Source organism: Polypterus senegalus, chromosome 7, assembly GCF_016835505.1.
Source record: "Polypterus senegalus isolate Bchr_013 chromosome 7, ASM1683550v1, whole genome shotgun sequence".
NCBI classification, from domain to species: domain Eukaryota; kingdom Metazoa; phylum Chordata; class Cladistia; order Polypteriformes; family Polypteridae; genus Polypterus; species Polypterus senegalus.
The window spans coordinates 120,406,063-120,432,584 of record NC_053160.1 but is presented as its reverse complement, the minus strand read 5'-3'; the positions used below and the strand labels follow the sequence as shown (position 1 = coordinate 120,432,584).

The window sequence follows — 26,522 nt, the reverse complement described above, 5'->3', positions numbered from 1 at the left end:
GACTTAAGCTATAGTGATCACAAAAACTCTAAGATACTCTCTCATTTGCACCTGATCTCGTAAATCTGATTGTAATTTTATATATTTAAGGTAGTGATAAATGTGGGGATGTACTCGATTTTTCCATGTGTGAAATTTGCATTCACTTTTATTAAACACTGGACTACAAAATGTAAATGTTTGTTATAACACCTTTACTTATAAGTTTAAGTGAAGATCAAATCTTAAAATGTCCACCTTTATATAAAAGAAAAAACATTTCCTGGGGAGTGCTTCCATTTTCACATAACTGTATATCCACTTTAAATCACACTTTAAACCTTGTACAACTCTCTCTAGGTTGTTAAAAAAAAAAAAAGTAAACAAAATTCAGACAGACTTTCACACAATCCATTAAATAGAAATACATGTCATACAATTAAAAATGTGTCTATTTGAAATCCTTTGAGTGAATTGGTGGAGACTTTAAAAAACATACTCTGGAATTCACAAATAGCAGAGATAGTAGTTTTAAGAAATAAAATCAGTTTCCTACCTCCATTTCTTATTTCTATTTCAATAAGCTGCTTTTTGAGATCTTCAATATCTTTCTTCAGTTTTGCATTTTCCACTCGCAGCTTCTTCTCTTCTCGAATAGAGGCCTGTAAAACTAATATGAAATAATTCATAAATAAGCAATGAATGTGATTTCACTTTTCTAATTTATTATCTGTCTGACATGATTTAATCAATTATTTCAAAGACAGTGTGGTGGAGTCCATCGGCACTGAGTGGTGGAAGCTCCGCAGTTTTAGCCGTTGATCTTTGAGAATCATATATTTCCAACCCTCAATCCCCTGCTATTCAGCTGCAAGAAAACTCCACGGTTAACTGCCACTCTTCTATTAACCATAATTGCACGGATGTCCCTAACAAGTGCTAAAGTTTGTAGAATGTAAAACACTGCATAATATCTAGCACAGGCCAATTCAAATGGCGGCCCATGGGCCACATGTAGGCCAAAAGCAACCTCCGAGTGGCCCAGCCCATGGTCCAAAAATAGGCTTTGGTGATTATCATTTCTACTTAGTTCGTCAATAACGAATGAAATCATTGAAACTTTGAACTACGGTAATTATAACAGAGGCAAAAGGCCATTTCTTTTATTGTTAAGTGGATGTGCCGTTAACATGTGTCAGTACAGGCTCCACCTTGCTTATCCCTGAGCCGCATAAAGGCTGGTTTATCTCAGGCTGGGTGGGAGGGAGTTGCCGTGAAAATGACATCAGACTTGGAGACACATTTAGGAAAATATTTCTATTCCAAAGGGTGAATTTCAATGAGAGGCTGGTTACGCTTGTGCCTGAATAATGAATGAAGGGCTGAATATGATCAAAACGGTTATCAAAACAAAAGGTAGGCATGTAGGTAGGAAATTCATCTGCCCATCACAAAGGTCCCCTGTTATGAATATATCTGTGCCCTGTGGACTTCAGTTGTCCCTTCTGATTTGGCACGCGACAAGAAGTTATTGTCACTGATCTCCTTGTGTTCAAGCATCTTTGCATACAGTTTCACTTTTGATTTAATGCATACCTCATGCAAAGCGACAGCCATTCCATCAATAAACATGTACAAGCAGTAGCCTGCCTGCTGTTTCGTCACGCACAGTGATGTGATGAAGTCTGTGTTATAAGGTTGCAGGTGTACTACAGTCTTTGTTCACTCGAGTGAAAGGGAAGGTCTACAGGATGGTAGTGAGACCAGCTATATTATATGGGTTGGAGACTGTGGCTCTGACCAAAAAACAGGAGACAGAGCTTGAGGTGGCAGACTTAAAGATGTCAAAATTTGCATTGGATGTGAAGAGGATGGACAGGATTAGAAATTAGTACATTAGAGGGTCAGCTCAGGTTTGACGGTTGGGAGACAAAGTCAGAGAGGTAAAACTGCATTGCTTTGAACATGTGCAGAGGAGAGAAGTTGGATATATTTTGGGTAGAGAATGCTAAGGATAGAGCTGCCAGGTAAGAGGAAAAGAGGAAGGCCTAAGAGGAGGTTTATGGATGTGGTGAGAGAAAAAATGCAGGTGGTGGGAGTAACAGAGCAAGATGCAGAGGACAGGAGGATACGAAAAAAGATGATCCGCTATGGCGATGCCTAACGGAAGCAGCCAAAAAAAGAAGACAGAAAAAAGAAAACTGGCCGACCTGTTTTTTTATTTCTTTATATTTGTCATTAATAATCCTGTAGCAAGTGGAATACCTTGTGTCCCCTTTACGTCACAACACTGACAAGTGATTGCATGGATAAATGGGGCAAATGAAGGCAGTATGCAAAAACAAAGTGAAAGGAAGGAAGTTCGATCAAGTTCAAAGAAGACATGTTCAGCAAGTGCATGGCAGGTGCTGGGACTGTGAGCACAGTCGATTTTGCGCAACTGATCCAGTAAGAAAGGTGTCTAATATTAATACCCTTTCCAACTTCATCTTAACTGCAACCTTATGGTAACTGCTGATGCCAGCACTACAATTCCCATCACCAAGTGCACAACTCCAGATGATTTGATCAACACTCACAAAGGTTAAATAAAAGCAATGACAAAAATAACATGTCATCAAAGGTAGTAGCTGCTGCAATTTTCCCTTAACCACTCCGGAGTAAGAATTTCATTATCTTGGTGAATTACAGTGTTAATCTTACAGTACTCCATTCTGTCTGATCTTGGATTTGGTTTAGTCATGCTTTTTCCACCTTTTTATTTATTTATTTTTTACCTTGGACCCTGTTCTGAGAAATGTATTGTTCCAAAAGGGAACTGTGCAGTGTAGCCAAACCCTTAAGTAGCAATCTTCCTTTCTTTACCCCCATTCCCCAAAAACAACTTTTAACATTCCCAAACCCAAATAACATTTTAGTAAATTTTGCTTTTTCAAACGCAAAACAAAAAAAACTCTACATGAAACTTGGCTGTTTTGCTTATCATTACCTATTGTAATGTTACATTTCACAATGTATGAAGTGAGATTTGGGCAATTGGACAGCGTTAATACAAAGCTCTTTGCCAAGCGTGGATTTCACTTTACTACATACACCACAAGTGGCAATAAATCTGTCATGAAACAATTACATTTTTAATCCATGCATGCACAGTATTAAAAATAAAAGAGGAAATAAAAAATGGAAAATGAGCACACCATAATTTAACCGAAGGAGGCAAGCCAAGACAGAATTATGTCTTGATTTTCTTCTATAGCTGATAGAGATCTTCACTTTCAGAATGTGATTAAGATTACATTAATTGAAAATTACCTATGTAACAACACAAAATAGCTATTTACAATCTCTTTCACACCATCAAAATCCTCCTCTGTGCATGTGGCCCCCACTATAGGATGCTTTCCACAGTCCAAGCTGTACGTAGTTCACAGTATTTAAACTTGTGCTTTTCTGTACAATGTTTAAGACATGCAATTCAGTACATGGTCCACATAAATGTGCAGCTTGTAAACATCATTATTGTTTTTTAATCAGTTACAGTAAAACACGATTCAGGGAAAAAAAAAATGAAAAATTAACATATACTCAAAATTCACATATTTCTACTATTACCCCTTTCATTTCAAAAGAACACAGTTTCCTTTGAAAGCCCAATTTACAATGAACACAAATAAAAACCAAGGTCAGACACTACGAAAACCAGGAACTGACCATATTTAACTCTGTAGGAAGCAAGTTCAAAAGTGAGTAGGTCAAGTGAATATGGCTATTTGGTATAGCGAGACAGAAAAAGTACTGAGAAAAAAAAAAAAAAATTTTGAACTGAAAGGTATCAACATTTTGGGTTGTAAACATAAGTCAAACATCTCGCCGAAACACTTGGTGGAGTAGCCTGGGAAAATTGTTATTTGTTTCGGAACTACAGTATATTGATACAGGTAAAGAGGTCTGAAAATTGGTGTCAATAGTGATCGATGTCAACATTTTAGTGCCAATCAAACACTACAAGTGAACAAAATTACATTAGCCCCTGATTAAAAAAAAAAACAACAAACACACACACACACAAACACAAATATTGCATACAAAAAATACTTGTTATTTATATAGTACTTCTGATGTATCCGAGTAACCAACAGAGCTATAATGGAGTCCCCAATGTCTTAGAAAATTTCTCTGCCGAAACAGAGAAACACAGCTAGTACTTGTACAAAGTTAAAAGGAGGAAAAAAGCTGTGTAACCAGTTATGTCTTTAGGACATTTATGACACTACAAGAACAGATAGCATTTTTCGCTGAGCCATCAGTGGTGGGAAGAGGCAATAGTGGACCAGATGTGTGCAGGGGCACTTTACATTATTTTAGTCGATGTTTTGAACCCTTTCAGTTTGTATGAACTTACAAGCCCATTTCCCCAGGAATGTAAGATTGCATTGCAGTTTTGAGAAGGTACTTTTGTGCATCCATTGGTCCAGAGGTATACCAAAGAAGTTAGACCATTAAAAAGACCAGGTTCAACCTCCCCCTCAGTCTTTTCTCTCATCTGTCTTCCCGCTCTATGCTGGATGTGGGCAGAAGACTGAACAAAATAAGACACAATGCCACCTGGTAACATGTAATCCAGGTTGTATTAATATAATTTTATCTAAACTCATTTCTATTCTGCTTTTATATTTTGGGAATATTGTCTATAATAAATAACATGTTATTATTTTAATGTTCTTGCACTCTTGTTATCTGAGGGCATAGGTATAATATGTAATGTAGGGTCAGCTAGGATTATCATAACAAAAAAGGCAGACAACTGAAGATGCCAAATTAGCGGCACAGATTTTATGAAGTAAAAAAGACTAAATATTGTATGGAATGACAAATGGTACAAAGAAACAATCTGGGAAAACGGTAGTTACAGATATGGGGGGGTTGGGGTTAACTTTGACAAAACTCTCCATTGTCAATAAACTGCATAAAAAACAGTTAAACATCAGAAGTGGACATTACCAATTTGAGAGAAAAAAAAGTACAACACTTGCAAACAAATAGACTATATAGATTTCTGTAATTGGATTACATGCAGAAAATTTGTTGTGCTTGGCTGTGCGGTTGAGCCCTGCAAAGGAGCTGCTTGAATAACAAAGTTATTTTACATCAATAAGGTAAGTATTACATTAGGTTAATCATTACAGTACACCTCTGCAAAGTCACAGTTCAGAGTTCGCGGCCTCAGTCATTCACAGATTTTTCCATAGAACCAAACTAATAATTGTTAGCAGAAACCACAAATATCCTCTGCAATTTTTATGGCTTTTTTCGTGGCAATACTATACTGTACAGAGAACCGCAACTTGGGATGGTGAAAGTAGCCAACAGAATTTGAAACTGCAACTCCCAGCAGTCCCTGTAGTGGCTCTGATTGGTCTTTTGCAGAGGGTGCTGGGGCTGTTGAGGTCAAAGGATGTCAGCATGGCTTTTAAAAAGGGGGCTGGTGACCAAAAGCAAAAAAAAGTTTTTGTAATTTGTGTTTCAAGTTTCTGTCTGTCTGCCTTCTGTTGGGTTACCTGTACATATTCATTTTGTCCAGGATCGTTTTGTGCGTCTGGATTGTCTACCGTCTGCCTGTGTACATGAGGACTGTAAGTGGATTCATGGCCATCCTGCAAAGAAAGGAGCGCTCCTGTACTCGTCCACCCGTCTTCACCATTTCAGCAACTACCAGTAGGACTATCTGTACATTCCCATTCAGCGTGTGTATCTCTGGACTATCTATTTTCATCATTACATTTCATCCGTTGCCATTTTTCATTAACTTTTTCACGATTTATTGTGTGTGTTTTGTTTGTGCTTTGTTGTATTTAATGTGTAATCGCCGTAAGGGGAACAGGGGTGGTATTGTTGTTTTCTTATTTCATTTGTTTTCATTACATTCTTTATTTACTGTTTGATTACCGGTTTGCTTTGTTTTTGTCTCTGTTTGTGAGTGGGTGCGTGTCGGGTCAAGGGTGGAATCTCCACCCTAAAAATAAATAAATCACCGTCTTCTCGATTGTGCCTTCTACTTAAAAGCCTGAACCGTACCTGTCCTTTTTGGCTGATTGCTTTGTTTCTCTCTCCTCCCCCAGACATTCTCTGCTCCTGTTGGAGGTTGTGCTCCCCTGATGTTTGTCTATTGTTTAACTGATAACTAACTGCATATTGAGCTCCTCTTACTTCAGAAAGAGGCATGTTTGTTTGAAGTGTTTGAATAAAGTTCCTGTCACTACAATCTCCTCTGTTTCTGTGCAATTCTGTGACCCAAGTACCCTGAAAGCCTCACTGTCCCTGGGATTGAGCTGATGCATTGAGAGCGTCAGCACTTACCTCTGTGTGCTTGCGTGCAGCCTGTTCAAGCGCAGTTGGCTCAGTGATATTTTTTTTTTCTATCCATGGCGTCAGTTCCACTTTGTACATATTGTTCCAGTAGTTTTTAAAGTAGTTTTTACAGTTCATTAGCGGTGTGTAGAATGATCTGTTTTGCAGTAATTGTGATGCTCTTTGTAGGTGAAAAAATGTGTTCCATTAAAATTTAACTTTTTCTTTGTTAATTGTGACGTTTACTTAAAGTGCAGCAAAAAAGTATTTGGTGTCCAGGGATGCATTATCGCCCAAGTATGTGCCAGTCTAAGGGTTAAAGTCCCAAGATGCCTCCGAAACGAGCTGCACCGTCTAAGGCTTCTGGCAATGAAAACGCACTTGCATTAATTACAGTACATATAGCGGTAAATTCAGCATTTTATATTCCAGCACTGCGGGAGACATAGCAGTACAGTATACACATTTACCTTTACATTCTTTATTTTTAGGTAATATATTAAGCTGATTTTTGAAATTAAAGTGTTTTGGGGGCATATTTAGGGTTTAAACTATAAAAATAGGCATTTTTTAACCACATCCAAAATTTACGGTTTTTCACAATTTGTGGGTGCTCTAGGAACGTAACCCCTGCGAATTTTGGGGGTGTACTGTACTTTGTAATCGGACTACATACAGTGCATCTGTAAAGTATTCACAGCGCATCACTTTTCATTTCCACATTTTGTTATGTTATATTCTTATTCCAAAATGGATTAAATTCATTTTTTTTCCTCAGAATTCTACACACAACACCCCATAAGGACAACATGAAAAAAAAAGTTTACTTGAGGTTTTTGCAAATTTATTAAAAATAAAAAAAACTGATAAATCACATGTACATAAGTATTCACAGCCTTTGCTCAATACTTTGTCGATGCACCTCTGGCAGCAATTACAGCCTCAAGTCTTTTTGAATATGATGCCACAAGCTTGGCACACCTATCCTTGGCCAGTTTCGCCCATTCCTCTTTGCAGCACCTCTCAAGCTCCATCAGGTTAGATGGGAAGCGTCGGTGCACAGCCATTTTAAGATCTCTCCAGAGATGTTCAATCGGATTCAAGTTTGGGCTCAGGCTGGGCCACTCAAGGACATTCACAGAGTTGTCCTGAAGCCACTCCTTTGATATCTTGGCTGTGTGCTTAGGGTCAGTGTTCTGCTGAAAGATGAACCGTCGTCCCAGTCTGAGGTCAAGAGCGCTCTGGAGCAGGTTTTCATCCAGGGTGTCTCTGTACATTGCTGCAGTAATCTTTCCCTTTATCCTGACTAGTCTCCCATTTCCTGCTGCTGAAAAACATCCCCACAGCATGATGCTGCCACCACCATGCTTCACTGTAGGGATTGTATTGGCCTGGTGATGAGCGGTGCCTGGCTTCCTCTAAACGTGATGCCTGGCATTCACACCAAAGAGTTCAATCTTTGTCTCATCAGACCAGATAATTTTGTTTCTCATGGACTGAGAGTCCTTCAGGTGCCTTTTGGCAAACTCCAGGAGGGCTGCCATATACCTTTTACTAAGGAGTGGCTTCCGTCTGGCCACTCTACCATACAGGCCTGATTATTGGATTGCTGCAGAGATGGTTGTCCTTCTGGAAGGTTCTCCTCTCTCCACAGAGGACCTCTGGAGCTCTGACAGAGTGACCATTGGGTTCTTGGTCAACTCCCTGACTACGGCCATTCTCCCCCGATCGCTCAGTTTAGATGGCCAGCCAGCTCTAGGAAGAGTCCTGGTGGTTTCAAACTTCTTCCACTTACGGGTGATGGAGGCCACTGTGCTCATTGGGGCCTTCAAAGCAGCAGAAATTTTTCTGTAACCTTCCCCAGATTTGTGCCTCGAGACAATCCTGTCTCGGAGGTCTACAGACAATTCCTTTGACTTCATGCTTGGTTTGTGCTCTGACATGAACTGTCAACTGTGGGACCTTATATAGACAGGTGTGTGCCTTTCTAAATCGTGTCCAATCAACTGAAATTACCCAGGTGGACTCCAATTAAGCTGCAGAAACATCTCAAGGATGATCAGGGCAAACAGGATTCACCGGAGCTCAATTCTGAACTTCATGGCAAAGGCTGTGAATACTTATGTACATGGGCTTTCTCAATTTTTTTTTATTTTTAATAAATTTGCAAAAATCTCAAGTAAAATTTTTTCACATTGTCATTATGGGGTGTTGTGTGTAGAATTCTAAGGAAAAAAATGAATTTAATCCATTTTGGAATAAGGCTGTAACATAAGATGTGGAAAAAGTGATGCGCTGTGAATACTTTCCAGATGCACTGTAGCGCACGTTAAAAGTAACGTGTTACTTTAGTGCTCTGGCTGTGTTGCTGAGATTAGCACTGTAGATTCAGCTCATCAAGACAAATTTAACTATTTCTTAAATACTGAGAAAGAATAGGGCGGCACGGTGGTGCTCCGGTTTCTTCCCGCAGTCTAAAGACATGCAGGTTAGGTGGATTGGCGATTCTAAATTGACCCTAGTGTGTGCTTGGCGTGTGGGTGTGTTTGTGTGTGTCCTGTGGTGGGTTGGCACCCTGCCCTGGATTGGTTCCTGCCTTGTGCCCTGTGTTGGCTGGGACTGGCTCCAGCAGACCCCCGTGGCCCTGTGTTCAGATTCAGCGGGTTGGAAAATGGATGGATGGATGAGAAAGAATACTTCAGCCAGAAAAAGGAAAACTGCAACCTGGAAATGTATTTTGTGAATACTTCAAGCATGTGCAAAACAAAAACATGCATAGGCTGACAAAAGTGCAACAGACATGCGCAGATTACAAAACTCTTACAAGGAACCCAGTTATGGGTTTACGTGGCCACATAATCAAATTATTCGTGGAGATATCTATCTCTGTTAATCAGGTTTCTCAGATGCCAATAACCTGAATCCTTTATTCACATTAAGCGGCTTTCAGAGACTCTGAAGTCACATTCCGACTTTATCACACTGGGCCATTCTTGACTGGACTGCTACACATGTAACAAGCATTCTCTCTTAAACAGCCATTGAAAATTCAGGACTTAAGGCATTTGTTTTTTTTTACTTGGATTAATTTTTTTTTTTTTAAATAGTGCAATTTAAACATCCTTTAATTATAACTTGCTATTTCTGCCATACCTTTTACCAGACCTACACATAGATGACAGTGGAAGGACCACATAGGCCATTTGAAACAACCTCTTACGTTTGCTCCACTGAAGGTAAGGAAACTTAAAATATATATTCAAACCACATTAATACAATTCAGGGTTGACAGCAACTGGAGGGGCATTGTTGTGTCGAAATAAAGGCACTCATTTTCTTATCACTTTGTTGCCACTTCACTTTTTATCTTGATATGAGAGGTAAACTACATAAAACACAGAGACAAATAATGACCCAAACAATTGGCTGCTATCATCCCAAATCATGACACAATCCTGCCTCTAAGCTCTGCAGGCAACTCCTTTGACCACATGGCTTGGTTTTTGCTCTGATAAGCAGTACTGACCACAGGTGGACTTCAAACAAGGTGCATAAATATTTCAATGATGAACTGAAAGGGATATAACTGAGCCAGTTTGCAAGAGTCATGGCAAAGGGTATCAATACTTGTGTCCATGTGATATTTCATTTTTAATAAATTTGCAAAATATTCTAAAATCCTGTTATTGCTTTGATATTCTGGAGTACAGAGTGTTGATTCATGTGGGGGGAAAAAACTAACTTAAGCAATTTTAGGATAAGGCTCTAAAAAATGTAAAAAAAAAAAAAAAAACAAAATGAAGGGGACTGAATACTTTCTGAATCCACTGTAGTTGTTTAACTAATATGTTATACTAGTCAAGAGTCTTGAATCCAAAGCTGGTTGATAACATTGCTCTGTTACGGACAATTAATAAACCATCTCAAATGGTTCATATAGTAAGCCTCCTTTCAAATTTCAATTCATTTCAAAAATAAGCTTGTGATTCTGTAAAATATTCTGAATACAGTTGGTGTTAAGACTTTAAAATATAGGTGGGTGAGACAGCATATTATTTCTTCAATTACCTTTGAAAATATCTGTATGTTTTCTTTTGTTGTTGCCATTTGTATATATTTTGAACAACATAGATCTAAACCCATTAACATCACACATATGCTACCTGGAAACATTGTTTGTGTGAAGGTAAAAGAAAGGCAAATATAGGAAGAAATAGAGGGTTACCTTGAATTTGATAGAGTGGGATTAAACTACAAAGAAAGTAGTGGTAGATGTATTAAATTAACAACAACTGCTGAAAGCTCAATACTAACAAACAGGAGTTACATATTGCTGATTTTAAGTTTTTGTTTAAACTCTTTTGGCCTCTACTTTAATACATTATGCTAAACATAGCCCCTATTCAACAAATATTTTTTCAAAAGAGAACAACCAACAATAGTGATTTACACCTATTATAATCTAATTTCAGCATCTGAACAAGCAATTATTTTATTCTTTCTTTAGAAAGGAGAATGAAGACCTTACTTGGCAAGGAGTTTTTATGATTAAAACTTTGCTTAGGTGGGATTGGGTTTGAGATATGAATACTCCAAGAGCACCAGAGTGAGAGAGGAGCCAAGAGCCGTAGAGGAGTGGCAGTGAGCTAGCCCAATTCATCTAAGTCAATGTGTGAGGGAAGAGAGGTACTACTTGTGACAGCTGTGGAAAGTGTGCAAAATGGGAACTGGGAAGCTAATTTATAACAGTATAAAAGGTGTTGAACTCTGAGATCCAACCATCCATTTTCTAAAAAGGTTTAAATCACACAGTATATATTCTTTGTTGCTTGATACTTTCAAAAATATTTCAAGAGGTTTGAGATAATTCCAAAACTTCAACACATAAAATGTCTACAAACGGTGAATTATGGCTTTGGAATATTCTGTATATTTTATCATTTACCTGGTTTCATTGGAAACTGCAAGAAAAAAAAACCTTTCAGGATGATTTAAAAGCATAGCAGCAAACAATCTGCGTTAGTATTTTCTACTGGCCTTAAAATAACAGACTGGGCAAGCTTCAACATGAAATTTACAACTCAATAAAATATCAGTATACAATTCCTGAATATTTACATTTGGAAGACCAAATGTGGTCTAAATCTGCATTATTCACTGGTTAGATCTGTCTCTCTAAAAAATGCAAAATCATCTTGGAATAAATCAAACTGATAAAAGCCAATGTCTACCATAACGCTGACTAAGACAGACTGGATTTTTGGCATGATATTCTTCAGTAAAATAGCGTGTACATTACTATTGAGAACAAAAAAAAATTAAAAGTAACAAATTTAAAATTATGATAAGATTTATTATGTACAATCAAAAAACTGGAATATTATATATTTCATGAAATGAAATCAGAAAAATGTGCTTAAGCTTAAATTCTTACTTGCTTTCTCTTTTAGAAGGTTGACCTGCTGCTTCAAATACTCAATAACTTGGTCTGCTTCCGTTGCCCTCTGCTCTAATCTATTCAGGACTGGGTTGTTTCCAGACATGTTTCTCACCAAATTAATCCAACGCCTATAACAAATTGAGTAAATAAAGGAAAAATAAGCTAATGTACATGCAACAAACAGAGACATTCAAAGCATTTGATAAGACAGCATCCAAAATGTAACTGTGGAAAAGTACAATATTATATGGAATGAAATATAAAAATACTATTGTATTGAAGAGAGTGTATATTTTCCGCTCCTTACTGTGCTGCACTTACACAAAAATGGGTTCAAAAACAAAAACATTCAAAATCATTGTACCTGTTGAGAAAAATCAAACCACATACAGTGTTCTCCCCAGAAATTTTTTCCAGCTGGTTGGCAAGAAAAAGTAGCCGGGTGGGGCAGAACAGGGAAATTTGGTGGTGGGGAAAATTAAATGTGCACTGTTTTTATTAGTTATTATTATTTTCCAAAGCTCAATATGACTTCCTTTCTTAAGGTTTGACCCTTGTGCCAGATTATAAATAAATTTTATTAAATTTAAGAAGTATCCAATTCAGGATGGTGCAATCCAAACAAAAATTTTAAATAACAATTGTTATGACATAAACCAAGAGGCACAAGTATTGTCGCTGTCGGGAAGAAAAGTGAAAGGAATGAAAAAAAAAAGCTTAGGAAACCTAATGAAGAAAAATGTAAAAATATTCTTCAAAGCCAACTTGCATATGCAGAAGGTGTCTTCAGTTAAATATTTATTCTTCTTTTCTTCCTAGAGGCCCAGTTGTCTGAAGCTTTTTCATAATCAAAGTCCCCAGGATCTGGGCCCTCCAAGGAGTTCACTCATCGTACACTGTAGTAGTGACTGTACGGCAAAGTCATGAGAATGCCAGCTAGTGTCACTGGCCATTTTCAGGTTAATCTGGGGAATGTTCAGAATATTTTGAATTTCCGTTAAACCAGCCATCCTAACTAAAGAATTTTGGAAGAAATAGAATAGCTGCCTTAAGATGTTCAGTTTTGTTAAATAGGGTACAGCAGCTGCTGCTTGGGCACTTGCAAGGGCCAATCGGTGATTTTACACAGTGGCAGGTGACCAAGAGTCCAGATGTTTGATCTCTAAGCAGTTTTGCCACACCTTTCTGTTTCCCAATTATAACAGCTGTTCCATCTGACCCTAGTCTAACCAGATTAGCAGTTTTCAAGCCTAGAGTGTTCATAATCTCACTTAGTGTGTTGGTTATATAGTCTCTGCTTTGCGTTCAATCATATTGCAGGTTGATACAAAACTAACTCTGACCTCTTTAGTGACCTGGCAAACACATTTAATGTAAATAATTGTTTTACATCTGAGATATCTGCGATTTAATCATACAGAATACTGAAAAACTTTTCTGTGTTTATATTTTTCAGCATGTTAGATTTTATTTCTGACGCTAAGACATACAGCAGCTCTTACATTATTCTTTCAGAGGTGTAATGTGTATTTTTACCAACATTGAGACAACCTATTTCTTTACAGTGTTCCAACAGCTTTTCAAACAACGTTGTATTTGGCAACACATTTTTTGCCAAACAATGCATGGATCTTAAAGCTCCCACAAAGGCATCTCTCTGTACGTTATTTAACACAGATACAGATCTTTCAATTTGACCGATTCCCGTTTGCTCTAGTACACGCTTTCCTAAATGGTCAGCAAAAGATTCAATGTGCATTTTACTTTTTTCATGGTCCAGCAAGCTTTCTTTTCTAATTCTTGTGTATGGCACGTTTACCCAAAGTAACCCCTCCATTGGGGGTGTCTGTTTGAGTATTTCATGCACAATGAGCACCACATAACATTTTCTTTGACCATTAGCCAATCAAAATCTTTAAACCATTGTTTGTTTATACCAGATAAGCGGTCCTTAGATTTATCAATTGGCAGAGTGTGTGCTGAAAAGACTTCCCCTGATGGACCAGCCTCTGCAATGTCTTTGTCTGAAATTGCCACATCAGGAGTTGACGCTGCACCTTCATTAGTTTGTGACGTCAATTTCAAGAACCTATCAATAAGACTTTTGAGTGGGAAAGGGATAGCCTTTTGGATATTCAATTCACACTTGCACTACAGCAGGTACACATTCTCGACATTTCCACTTTAATCTTGACACTTATGTCGAGAATAAAGTTGACATTTCTACTGTATTTTTGCCATTTATCTCGTGATTAAATTAGACATGTTGACTTTATTCTCGTTGTTTGTCATTAAAGTAGAACATCGTAAAGTAAACCATCTTAAAATGAATGTTTAATTTACTGGATTTTCTCAAACCCTGTCATAAGTTATGTAGCAACATGTCAACTTTATTTTCATTTTAAGCGTCAAGATTAAAGTGGAAATGTTGAGAATAAAGTCAACATCTCGACTTTATTCTCGACATATAGTTTTTTTTCTTCACTTTGTCCGTATTTTTTTTTCTTCACCGTGGCCCTAATATGCTTCCGTACAAAACCCTAAGTAATTCAGTGACAAAACTTTTGCTCAGGACACAGTATGTGCTGCAAGGGTTTTTGCACACTTTTTGCAATATGGACGCAGGTCCAAATATGAGCAAATATAAGAACGGCAGATGGGGTCACTTTAAACAGGAACCACAGTGAGTGCTACAAGGATTTTTGCACACAGAACAACTGTATTATATTTATATATATATATATATATATATATATATAAATAAACAAATATATATATTTGGGTATTTTGATATCTATACTAATAAAAGGCAAAGCCCTCACTCACTCACTGACTCATCACTAATTCTCCAACTTCCCGTGTAGGTAGAAGGCTGAAATTTGGCAGGCTCATTCCTTACAGCTTACTTACAAAAGTTGGGCAGGTTTCATTTCGAAATTCTACGCCTAATGGTCATAACTGGAAGGTATTTTTCTCCATTAACTGTAATAGAGTTGAGCTGGAAAGACATGGGGGGCGGAGTTTCGTGACATCATCACGCCTCCCACGTAATCACGTGAACTGACTGTCAACGCAGTGCGAGAAAACCAGGAAGACCTCCAAAAGCGCTTAAGAAAACATGCATTATATAATTGAGAAGGCAGCGAAACAATAAGAAGCGAGCGAGTGACATATACTACCATATTCATAAGTGCTGCTACCTCGGAAAGAAAGCAAGGTGTAAACCTAAACTTTAAATTAAGTTCATAGACAGGCTACCACTGGCATTTCACATGCCCACAGGTAATGCGGGATACAAGTTTAATGAGAGGACGCAGGATATAAACGAGAGTTTTGATCACTTTGTAACTAAGTTAAAATTGTAGGTGAAGGGGTGTGCTTATGCAAATTCGAGACTGTGTTTGTGGGGATTGACAGTTAAGGCGGGTGGGGAGTCACGCCATCATCTCCCTCCCATTCATCTCATTTCGCTCTGAGCTGAGCTCAGCTAACGCCGTCTTCCAAGCAACTTCGCCAGACTGCCACCAAATACTCACAGAAAAATCCACAAGTTAATACACACGTTGTCTCTAGAGTTTCTCCACACTGAATCCTCCAGGCACTACTTACAAAAGGTTACATTGACAATCGTGTTACATTATTTTTAAAATCTTTCCTTTTCTTAGCACAAGCACAGCTGAGAAGCTTCATGCATGTGCTCCATAACGCTTAAAAATAATGCATTTAATCACACTTTGCATTACAAGCAAAGGGGAGCTTTTGTCAATGCATGATTTCCTGGTACACCGATTACATTGATCAGCGCATCCCGATTCATTTTACCCTCGCACCACCTTAGTTTGAGAAGAAGTATGAAAAAATATGAGGTTAACACAAAAACAGATCACCAATTCAAGCTTTATGAATAATCGATTCGCCATCAATAATTGTTTTGGTAAAGCCATCCTCCTTCCATTTTATAATTTTTCCGCCACTAGCCATGATTAAATGAACGGTAAAAAAGTAAAAGCAAAGCGAGGGTGACTTATTTAGGCAGGCATATATATGACAGCAACACTCATGACAATGTCAATCATGTTACGTTATTATTAAAATGTTTCCTTTTCTTTTTCATTACTTCTTTAACACACTACTTCTCCGCTGCGAGGCGCGGTATTTTGCTATATATATATATATGAATGACCTCCAAAGAGCGCTGAGACTTTTGATATCATGAACGTGTCTGCAAAAACTGGGGTCTCCTGCCCAGCAAAAGTCGAGCAGCCAGCGCTGCATAGCTGTGCCGCCTTTGAGACGCTGACTGCGCTTCTGCCTTAAGTCAAAGTGAGCACTTTTAATTTTTTCATCCTCCCCGCGCTATAGCCCAGACAAGTGCAAACACGGACCCCTTTTCTACACCACGGCAAAATAATATTAAGGCGATTCACACTTTCTTTTGCACGTATACGATTATGAGGTCCTCAGCTCGGATTATGAAGACACGCACAGGAGTGGAGGACTGACAGTGCCATCACAGCCGATTAATGGCGGGACATCTCACCAGTCTACACAAGACCCACCACGACTGTCAACAACAACAACAACAACATTTATTTATATAGCACATTTTCATACAAACAGTAGCTCAAAGTGCTTTACTTATTAAAGAATAGAAAAATAAAAAGACACAATTATAAAACAAAATAAATCAACATTAACATCGAATAAGAGTAAGGTTCATTGGCCAGGGGGGACAGAAAAAACAAAAAAACTCCAGACGGCTGGAGAAAAAAATAAAATCTCTAGGGATTCCAGACCATGAGACCGCCCAGTCCCCTCTGGGCATTCTACCTAATATAAATGAAACAGTCCTCTTTGGATTTAGGATTTTCACGGAAGGGCTTGATGATGATGATGGTCACGTAGACTTCTGCCTTTTAATCCGTCCATCATTGTTTGAGCATCATGAAGCTTTAAATAGGTGGTGGTGGCGCAGGAAAAAGAAACAGAAAAGAGAGTAGGGGTCATTACCGATTTTAGAGCCACCATGAATAGTTATTTTGAGGAGATTAAACATATAGAGTATCAGGATTGAGTTAAATTACGATTAAAATGAAGTTATAAAAAGGCCATGTTAAAGTAATGTGTTTTCAGCAGTGTTTTAAAGTGCTCTACTGTATCAGCCTGGCGAATCCCTATTGGCAGGCTATTCCAGATTTTAGGTGCATAGCAGCAGAAGGCCGCCTCACCACTTCTTTTAAGTTTTGTTCTTGGAATTCTAAGGAGACACTCATTTGAGGATATGAGGTTACGATTTGGAATATAAGGTAGTTGAAAACTATTTATATCTTTTTTGGGTAGTCCTGAGAGGAGTGCATTACAGTAATCTAGTCGACTGAAAACAAACGCGTGAACTAATTTCTCAGCATCGTTCAGTGATATAAGCGGTCTAACTTTACTTATGTTTCTTAAGTGAAAAAATGCTGTCCTAATGATCTGATTAATATGTGATTTAAAATTCAGATTACAGTCAACAATCACCCCTAAGCTTTTTACCTCCGTCTTGACTTTTAATCCTAATGTATCCAGTTTATTTCTAATAGCCTCATTGTATCCATTATTGCTGATCACTAAAATTTCAGTTTTCTCTTTATTTAACTTGAGAAAATTACTATTCATCCATTCTGAGATACTAGTCAGACATTCTGTTAGTGAATCAATAGAATCAGGGTCATCAGGAGCTATTGATAAGTACAGCTGTGTGTCATCAGCATAGCTGTGGTAGCTCACGTTGTGCCCTGAGATAATCTGACCTAACGGAAGCATGTAGATTGACCCCAAAAGGCGATCATAACGTCAGCGAACACATCTCTCTATACTATATAAAAGAAAAAGGCAACTTTCCTTTCTTTACACCTTTTTTCCTTTTATCCCAAACCAAAGCCTTTCTCTCTTAACACTGCAGAGGACACAAAACTAATTTTCTTTAAATGCCGGTAAGGCACAAATTTGAACGTTCACATAGAAAATGTAATTTCAATGTACCTGTACTTCTTAAAACGTTAATGTTTTACTGTTTAATAACTTATAGACTATAATTTATTATTTTTCCCTTGCACTCAGTGACCAAACCTATACCCACACATATAGACACATACAAACATACACACAAGTATATGTATGTGTATATATATACACACACACACACATACATACACACATATATATAATTTGTGTGTGTGTGTGTATGTGTGTGTGTATATATGATGTAGATAGGTATGTATATATATATGTGTGTATATGTAGATATGTATATAGATATGTAGATATGAAGATATGTATGTGTATATATATGTATATATGTATGTATGTATGTATGTATGTATGCATGCATGCATGCATGCATGTGTGTGTGTGTGTGTGTGTATATATATATGACACCAGCAATCCAAGCTGTGAGAAAACAGTAAAAAGGAGGCGTGTCAGACATCATGGTACATTTTCTGATGCAGCTAGACGAAAACAACTTTGTGACGCTGCCGCCAAATACACAAAACAATTACTTTGACAATCATGTTACATTATTTTTAAAATGTTTCCTTTTCTTTTTCATAACTTCTTTAACACATGACATCGCTGCGAAGCGCAGGTATTTTGCTATACATATATATATATATAAATAGATATGACAACAACACTCATAACAGTGACAAAACAATTACATTGACAATCATGTTACGTTATTTTCAAAATGTTTCCTTTTCTTTCTCTTTCCTTCTTTAACACACTACTTCTCTGCTGCGAAGCGCGGGTATTATGCTAGTATATATATATATATATATATATATATACTGTATATATATAAATAGATATGACAACAACACTCATATCAATGACAAAACAATTACATTAACAATCAAGTGACGTTATTTTTAAAATTTTTCCTTTTCTCTTTCATAACTTCTTTAACACACTACTTCTCCACTGTGAAGTGCGGGTATTCTGCTAGTATAATATAATTATAAGTCGCACTATACAGATTGTGCGGACGCTAAGAACAGAGACATCACTTCTTGACGCCCTTTGTCTGATATCTGCCAGGCTGGTTCAACTAGACTTTTTTTTTTTATTTTATCAGACCTCCTCTTGCCTGCCCACCTCCACATCCTCTTTGCTTGTGAACCGCCGCTCCATTCCCACTATTAGCATGTACAGCCCCCTCTCGTCCGCCCACCTCTCCATACTCCTTGCTACTGTATTAAGCTGCTACACCCCCACTATTACCAAGTACAGTCTGCTCTCGAAACGCCCACCTCCCCATACTCTTTGTTCCGCCTCGACACCTGCTATTAGCTTTATTAGTATTTGCCCACCCGCCCGCTCGTCCCTTGCCATCTCTGCAGATCATTAGATCTTCCTGTGTCTGCAGATCTGCGGCTGTCATCTCACAATGTCATACGAGATGACAGCCGGGCGGAATGCCTGGTAAAAAGACGCTAGGGAGAACACTGACATAGCTGTATGGATAGGTGGAAGGAAGGATAAGATGAAAAATAGAACAAAAACTGGGTTGGAGAGACATAGAAAAAATAACATCAAAAATGTTCACTCTCAAAGCTAATTGATCATTTCCAACTGTTGTGTGTCAGTGGAAACAAAAAAAAAACACAAAAAAATTCAAAAGAGATAACAAGTCCAACCCATGAAAATGTGCACAAGTACAAAAATATCAAAGATAGCCAAAAAAAAAGTATAACTTTGACCAGCTGCATTTATACATTATAATCCTAAACATCAAAGTGAAAACTAAAATCCTGAACTACTACAGTGGAACCTCGATTCACGAACGTCTCGGTACACGTACAAATCGGTTTACGACCAAAAAGTTTGCCAAACTTTTGCCTCGGTTCACAACCACACACTCTGTATGCGAACAAGCCAGTTTCCCTTTCGGTTTGTATGTGTTCAGTCTCTCCCTGTGTATTTCCTGTGCAGCGAGCAAGAGAGAGAGAGCGAGAGAGCGCAACACACACGAGAAAGACAAACACACAGGCATGCGAGAGAGAGAGAGACAGACAGACACACACACACACACACACACACAGGCAGCGGCAAGAGAGACGCACACACACAGACAGCACGAGAGAGAGACGCACACACACAGACAGCACGAGAGAGAGACGCACACACACAGACAGCGCGAGAGAGAGACGCACACACATAGACAGCACGAGAGAGAGCTGGACGCATAAGGTAGGAAGGCAGTTAAAGAATGCAATGGGCTTGATTTTGTTTTCACTTCTGTTTACAGTGACAGGTTCGTAATGTGCACTGTTGCAATGTTACTTTTCTTGGTGGTTTATTAAATTACGGATTTTTGCGAATGTTCATTTTTTTCCCTTTGCTTAAAACTCAAAAAAAAAAAAAAAAAAGTGTTTTTAGCCAGCGGTTGGTAGCGTGAACTATTGCAGTGTTAGTTTTCTCTGTTGTTCAAGGTTTTCTCAGTGTTACTCAATGTTTTTACATTTAGTTTACTATTATGCTGTGCATTCTATGGTTTAATTAACTGTATCTGTGCTTAAAAACTTAAAATATATATACTCAGCAAAAAAAGAAACGTCCTCTGACTTTCAACTGTTTTTACTTTCAGTAAACTTAATGTGTAAATATTTGTATGAACACTAAAAGAGTCAACACCATAAGACATAAACTAAAAATGTTTCACAATGTGTCCCTGAATGAAGGGAGGCTCAAAATCAAAAGTACCAGTCAGTATCTGGTGTGGCCACCAGCTGCTTGAAGTACTGCAGTGCATTACCTCTTCATGGACTGGATCAGATTTGTTAGTTCTTGCTGTGAGATGTTACCCCACTTTTCCACCAAGGCACCTGCAAGTTCCTGGACATTTCTGGGGGGAATGGCCCTAGCCCTCACCCTGCGATCCAACAGGTCCCAGACGTGCTCAATTCTTTCGACGATAAACACAAATCCGTCCATCACCCCTCGTGAGACAAAACCGTGACTCATCAGTGAAGAGCACTTTTTGCCACTCCTGTCTGGTCCAGCGAAGGTGGGTTTGTGCCCATAAGCAGTGTTGTTGCTGGTGATGTCTGGAAAGGACCTGCCTTACAACAGGCCTACAAGCCCTCAGTCCAGCCTCTCTCAGGCTATTGCGGACAGTCTGACGACTGATGGAGGGATTGTGTGTTCCTGGTGTGACTCGGGCAGTTGTTGTGGCCATTCTGTACCTGTCACACAGGTGTGATATTCGAATGTAACGATCCTGTGCAGGTGTTGTTACACGTGGTCTTCCACTGCGAGGATGATCAGCTGTCCTTCCTGTCTCCCTGTAGCGCTGTCTTAGGCGTCTCACAGTGCGGACATGGCAATTTATTGCCCTAGCCACATCAGCAGTCCTCATGCCTCCCTGCAGCATGCCTAATGCACGTTCACGCAGATGAGCAGGGACCCTGGGCATCTTTCTTTGGGTGTTTTTCACAGTCGGGAGACAAGTCTCTTTAGTGTCCTGCGTTTTTAGAACTGTGACCTTAAATGCCTACTTTCTGTAAGCTGTTAAGGTCTTAACGACCATTCCACAGGTGCATGTTAATTAATTGATTATGGTTAGTTGAACATGCATGGAAAACATTGTTTAAACCCTTTACAATGAAGATCTGTAAAGTTATTTGGATTTTTAAAACATTATTGTTGAAATACACAGTCCTGAAAAAGGCACGTTTCTTTTTTTGCTGAGTATATATATTTACATATAGTTTGTATGGTCTGGAACGGATTAATTGTATTTACATACAATCCTATGGGGGAAGTTGCTTCGGTTCACAACGAATTATGGTCGTGAACCGAGGTTCCACTGTACTTCTTTCGGCTGCTCCCATTAGGGGTTGCCACAACGGATCATCTTCTTCCACATCTTTCTGTCCTCTGCATCTTGTCCTGTTAAACCCATCGACTGCATGTTCTCTCTCACCACATCCACAAACCTTCGCTTAGGCCTTCCTCTTTTCCTCTTCCCTGGCAGCTCTATCCTTAGCATAATTCTCCCAATATACCCAGCATCTCGACTCTGAACATGTCCAAACCAATGCAATCTCGCCTCTCTGACTTTGTCTCCCAACCATCCAACTTGAGCTGACCCTTTAATGTACTCATTCTAATCCTATCCATCCTTGTCACACCCAGTGCAAATCTTAGCATCTTTAACTCTGCTACCTCCAGCTCTGTCTCCTGCTTTCTGGTCAATGCCACCGTCTCCAACCCATATAACATAGCTGGTCTCACTACCGTCCTGTAGACTTTCCCTTTCACTCTTGCTGATACCCGTCTGTCACAAATTACTCCGGACACCCTTCTCCACCCATTCCACCCTGCCAGCACTCTCTTCTTTACCTCTCTTTCATAATCTTCATTACTCTGTACTGCTGATTCCAAGTATTTAAACTCATCCACCTTCGCCCACTCTACTCCCTGCTTCCTCACCATTCCACTGACCTCCCTCTCATTTGCACACATGTATTCTGTCTTGTTCCTACTGACCTTCTTTCCTCTCCTCTCTAGAGTCTCCTCAACCTGCACCCTACTATCGCTACAGATCACAATGTCATCAGCAAAGATCATAGTCCACAGGGACTTCTGTCTAATCTCGTCTGTCAACCTTATTATTAATATTTAATTAGTGAAATATACTGTTCTGATTAAGCGATCAGTCCCTCTGAATAACCATTACCAACTTGCTCATTTATGAACAATGACCTTCCAGATCACACATCAGGCTAATTGGCTCCCACCTGACATCAATGATAGTGGTTCTGATTATTTCAGGGAAAAAAAAGAAAAAAAAAAGATTGATCCTTAATGATTCTATTGCTAGAAGTGCAATGCAAACTCAATAATTCACCATGGTTGGGAAAACGTCTTTCTAATAGGGCTCCAGGATGAAGTTGTAGAAAACTACAAGGTAGGAGGATACAAGAATATACTGTATATTCTTCTGAGTATCGTTTAGAGCATTGTTAAGAGGAATAAGGTGTACAGCACCACCAACAATTTGATTGGATCGGGCAACCCCTACAAACTGAAGTCTAAACTTCTTAACTACACATGCAGTCTTCACAGGTCAAAGGCAAAAGTTAAACTGAGAGAAGAAATTAAGGGCTACATAATGATAACACATTCATCTTATATGACACACCTAGGTAACAAGAAACACCTGTCAGCTTGTCATGTTCCAATTATTTTGCTCACTTGAAAAACTGGGTGGAAAATTGTGTTTTTGTTGATAAGTGAGTTTCCTCCGCAGGGTGTCTGGGCTTTCCCTTAAAGATAGGGTGAGAAGCTCAGTCATCCGGGAGGGGCTCAGAGTAGAGCCGCTGCTCCTCCGCATCGAGAGGAGTCAGATGAGGTGGCTTGGGCATCTGATCAGGATGCCTCCTGGACGCCTCCCTGGTGATGTGTTCCGGGCACGTCCAACCGGGAGGAGGCCCTGGGGAAGATCCAGGACACGCTGGAGGGACTATGTCTCCCGGCTGGCCTGGGAACGCCTTGGGATTCTCCCGGAAGAGCTGGAAGAAGTGGCCAGGGAGAGGGAAGTCTGGGCCTCTCTGCTTAAGCTGCTGCCCCCGCGACCCGACCTCGGATAAGCGGAAGAGGATGGATGGATTGATAAGTGAGTGAATGAGTCAGTCAACTGTGCTTTATATACTGTATATACACATACAAGTACATACAGTATATACACACACATACACACTATATATATGTAATAAAGCCTCAAATTACATGAATTGGCAGTGGGAAGCAAATGTAAAATGCAATAAAATGTGTAAAAATTAAACTTGGCACTGCACATGGTGACATGCTTTTTTTCTTATACTGCTAAAGAGGAACTTCTCTTTCTGTTGACCTGTCTCAGTCATTAATGTAGTTTTGTGCTTTTTGGTGGCAGCATAAGGCCAGGTTTATGCCTCACACTATGTGACACGTGCTCTCGCAGACGCTTCTGCTACGCAAGCAGTGTACCGTTTATACTTGCGTGCCTACTTTACATAAATCTGGAAGATGCCACCAGGTGGCAGTGTGAGATTTCATCGTGGTGAGAAAACGTTCAGTTTCACTGTTTTGTGAATTGCCCGAAACATCCATTAAATTCCTAGGACACCTTGCCAGAAAATCTCTGAAAAAGGATGGATGTTTAATGAGTACATCCATCAATCCAAGGACACACCCCTTCCATCCAGTAAGCATCAGGTGCGAAGCAGAAACAATCCCTGGACATGGCATCAGCTCATCACAAGGTGAATACAAGCACACACACACAAACACACTAGCATCATTTTAGCGTCACCAAATCCCCAAACCTGCATGTCTTTGGAAGGAAACCAAAGCACATTGTGGAAATCCACCACGAAAACATGCAAATTCCAAGCAGGGAACACCAGGGATGTGATTCCCTGACAGGCAGCAGCACTACTACTCTGCCACCATGTCGCTCTCTCCTGTGTAATTATTAACAGTAGTCAATATTTAAATGAAGTTGAGGATTTATCTGTAAAATGTAAAATACATACTTTAATGCATTTCATCATGAAAGTGATATCAAGTATAAATCTAAGGATTCAAAATGTGCAGAAAGCTGAAATATCATACATGTAATGTGTTCTGTGTGGCAGTTGCTTATTGTCGCTGTGGTCAGTTCAGGAGGAAGCCCCAAAAGCATGTAGTGATTAACAAATGGATAGGTTTTAAGATGTTAATGATGGTTTACTTTAATGCCAAAATAAACTATGAGATTAAAGTGTACATTTCAAGCCAAAATTTCTACTTTAAATCACATAACAGACATTTTCACTGTGTCCCTGCTTTTTTAAAAATTGTATCACGTCATTACGATGGGGAATATGTGACGCTCGAATATAAATGCACCAAGAATGTATTTGTATGTTGCCATTTTGCTTCACCACATCAAAACATTCAAACATTGAAGCACGCACATTGATCCTAAAGAATCTGCAAGGTGGCTTGCTGTCACATGTTGATAGTAAATAAAGACTCTGACGTCATATTCTGATTTTTTGCTTTTACTACAACTCACACACGTGTCAATTTCTGAGGATATGCTCAGAGGATGTGTCAAATGAAAGCATGCTCAAACATGATCTGAGCATGAAGTATAAACAGGCCCTTATAAAGAAATAACTGCCCACCAAGGACCCCCTCTCATCCACAATCATGTTAAATGAATCTAACCTAATGTTGCTATAATTCACTCACAGGAATGTGCAGTGGCCCAAAACAAAGATATGTTCCCTGTTGTACTGTCATTCAGTCACACTCACTGGTATTTCAGAGAGTCACATGGGTATATTCACACTGTCTTGCCATAGTGTGTGAACAAGGCATTTGTACGCCTGCTGTTACTCCCTTTATCACTCCCTATTGAGCCTCTCATGTTCCCACCTGTCATATTTAAAGACCCATATATACACTGCTCACAAAAATTAAAGGAACACTTTAAAGAAACACATTAGATACATCAGATCTCAATATGAAGTTGGATATCTATACAAATAACGACAGGGCAAAGTCTTAGGAACAAAAGGATGCCAAGTCTTTTAATGGAAATAAAAGTTTTCTGCCTACAGAGGGCTCAATTGTGTAGACACCCTAAAATCAGAGTGAAATGAAGATGTGGCAGGCTAGTCCATTTTTTCAAAAACTTAATTTCTGCTACTCAAAATGCTTTTCAGTATCTTGTGTGGCCCCCACGAGCTTGTATGCATGCTTGACAATGTCGGGCATGCTCCTAATGAGACGACGGATGGTGTCTTGTGGCATTTCCTCCCAGATCTGTATGAGGGCATCCCTGAGCTGTTGTACAGTCTGAGGAGCAACCTGGCGGCCCCTAATGGACCGAAACATAATGTCCCACAGATGTTCTATTGGGTTTAAGTCAGGGGATCGTGAAGGCCATTCAATTGTTTCAATTCCTTCATCCTCCAGGTACTGCCTGCATACTCTTGCCACATGAGGCCGGGCATTGTCGTGCATTAGGAGGAAACCAGGACCTACTGCACCAGCGTAGGGTCTGACAATGGGTTCAAGGATTTCATCTCGATACCTTATGGCAGTCAGAGCACCATTTCCTACGCAGTAGATGTCTGTGCGTCCCTCCATGGATATGCCTCCCCAGACCATCACTGACCCACCACCAAACCTGTCATGTTGAACGACGTTGCAGGCAGCATATCGTTCTCCTTGTCTTCTCCAGACTCTTTCACGCCTATCACAGCTGCTCAGGGTGAACCTGCTCGCCTGTAAAAGTACAGGCGCCAGTGGCGGACTTGCCAATTCTGGTGTTCTTGAGCAAATGCCAGTCGAGCTCCACGGTGCTGGGCAGTGAGCACAGGGCCTACTACAGGACGTCGGGCCCTCAGGCCATCTTCATGAAGTCTGTTCCTGATTGTTTGGGTAGAGACATTCACACCAGTGGCCCTCTGGAGGTCATTCTGTAGGGCACGAGCAGTGCTCAGCCTGTTCCGCCTTGCACAAAGGAGCAGGTATCGGTCCTGCTGATGGGTTGAGGACCTTCTACGGCCCTGTCCAGCTCTCCGAGAATAACAGCCAGTCTCCTGAAATCTCCTCCATGTTCTGGAGATTGTGCTGGGAGACACATTAAACCTTCTTGCTGCAGCACGTGTGGATGTGCCATCCTGGAGAAGTTGGACAACCTGTGCAACTTCTGTAGGGTTAAGGAATCGCC

General features: G+C 39.5%; 1 protein-coding gene across 3 annotated transcripts in view; it reads right to left on the bottom strand.

The window, feature by feature from the left end:
- The window catches only part of aimp1a (aminoacyl tRNA synthetase complex interacting multifunctional protein 1a), a 105,253-nt gene that overhangs the window by 60,394 nt on the left and 18,337 nt on the right, over nucleotides 1-26,522 (bottom strand). For all 3 annotated transcript variants that reach the window (XM_039759211.1, XM_039759212.1, XM_039759213.1), the window contains exons 2-3: nucleotides 11,762-11,895; nucleotides 536-649 (exon numbers count right to left, since the gene is read on the bottom strand). In XM_039759211.1, the coding sequence (XP_039615145.1) occupies nucleotides 536-649; nucleotides 11,762-11,895 (248 nt within the window). The remainder of the gene's footprint in view (nucleotides 1-535; nucleotides 650-11,761; nucleotides 11,896-26,522) is intronic.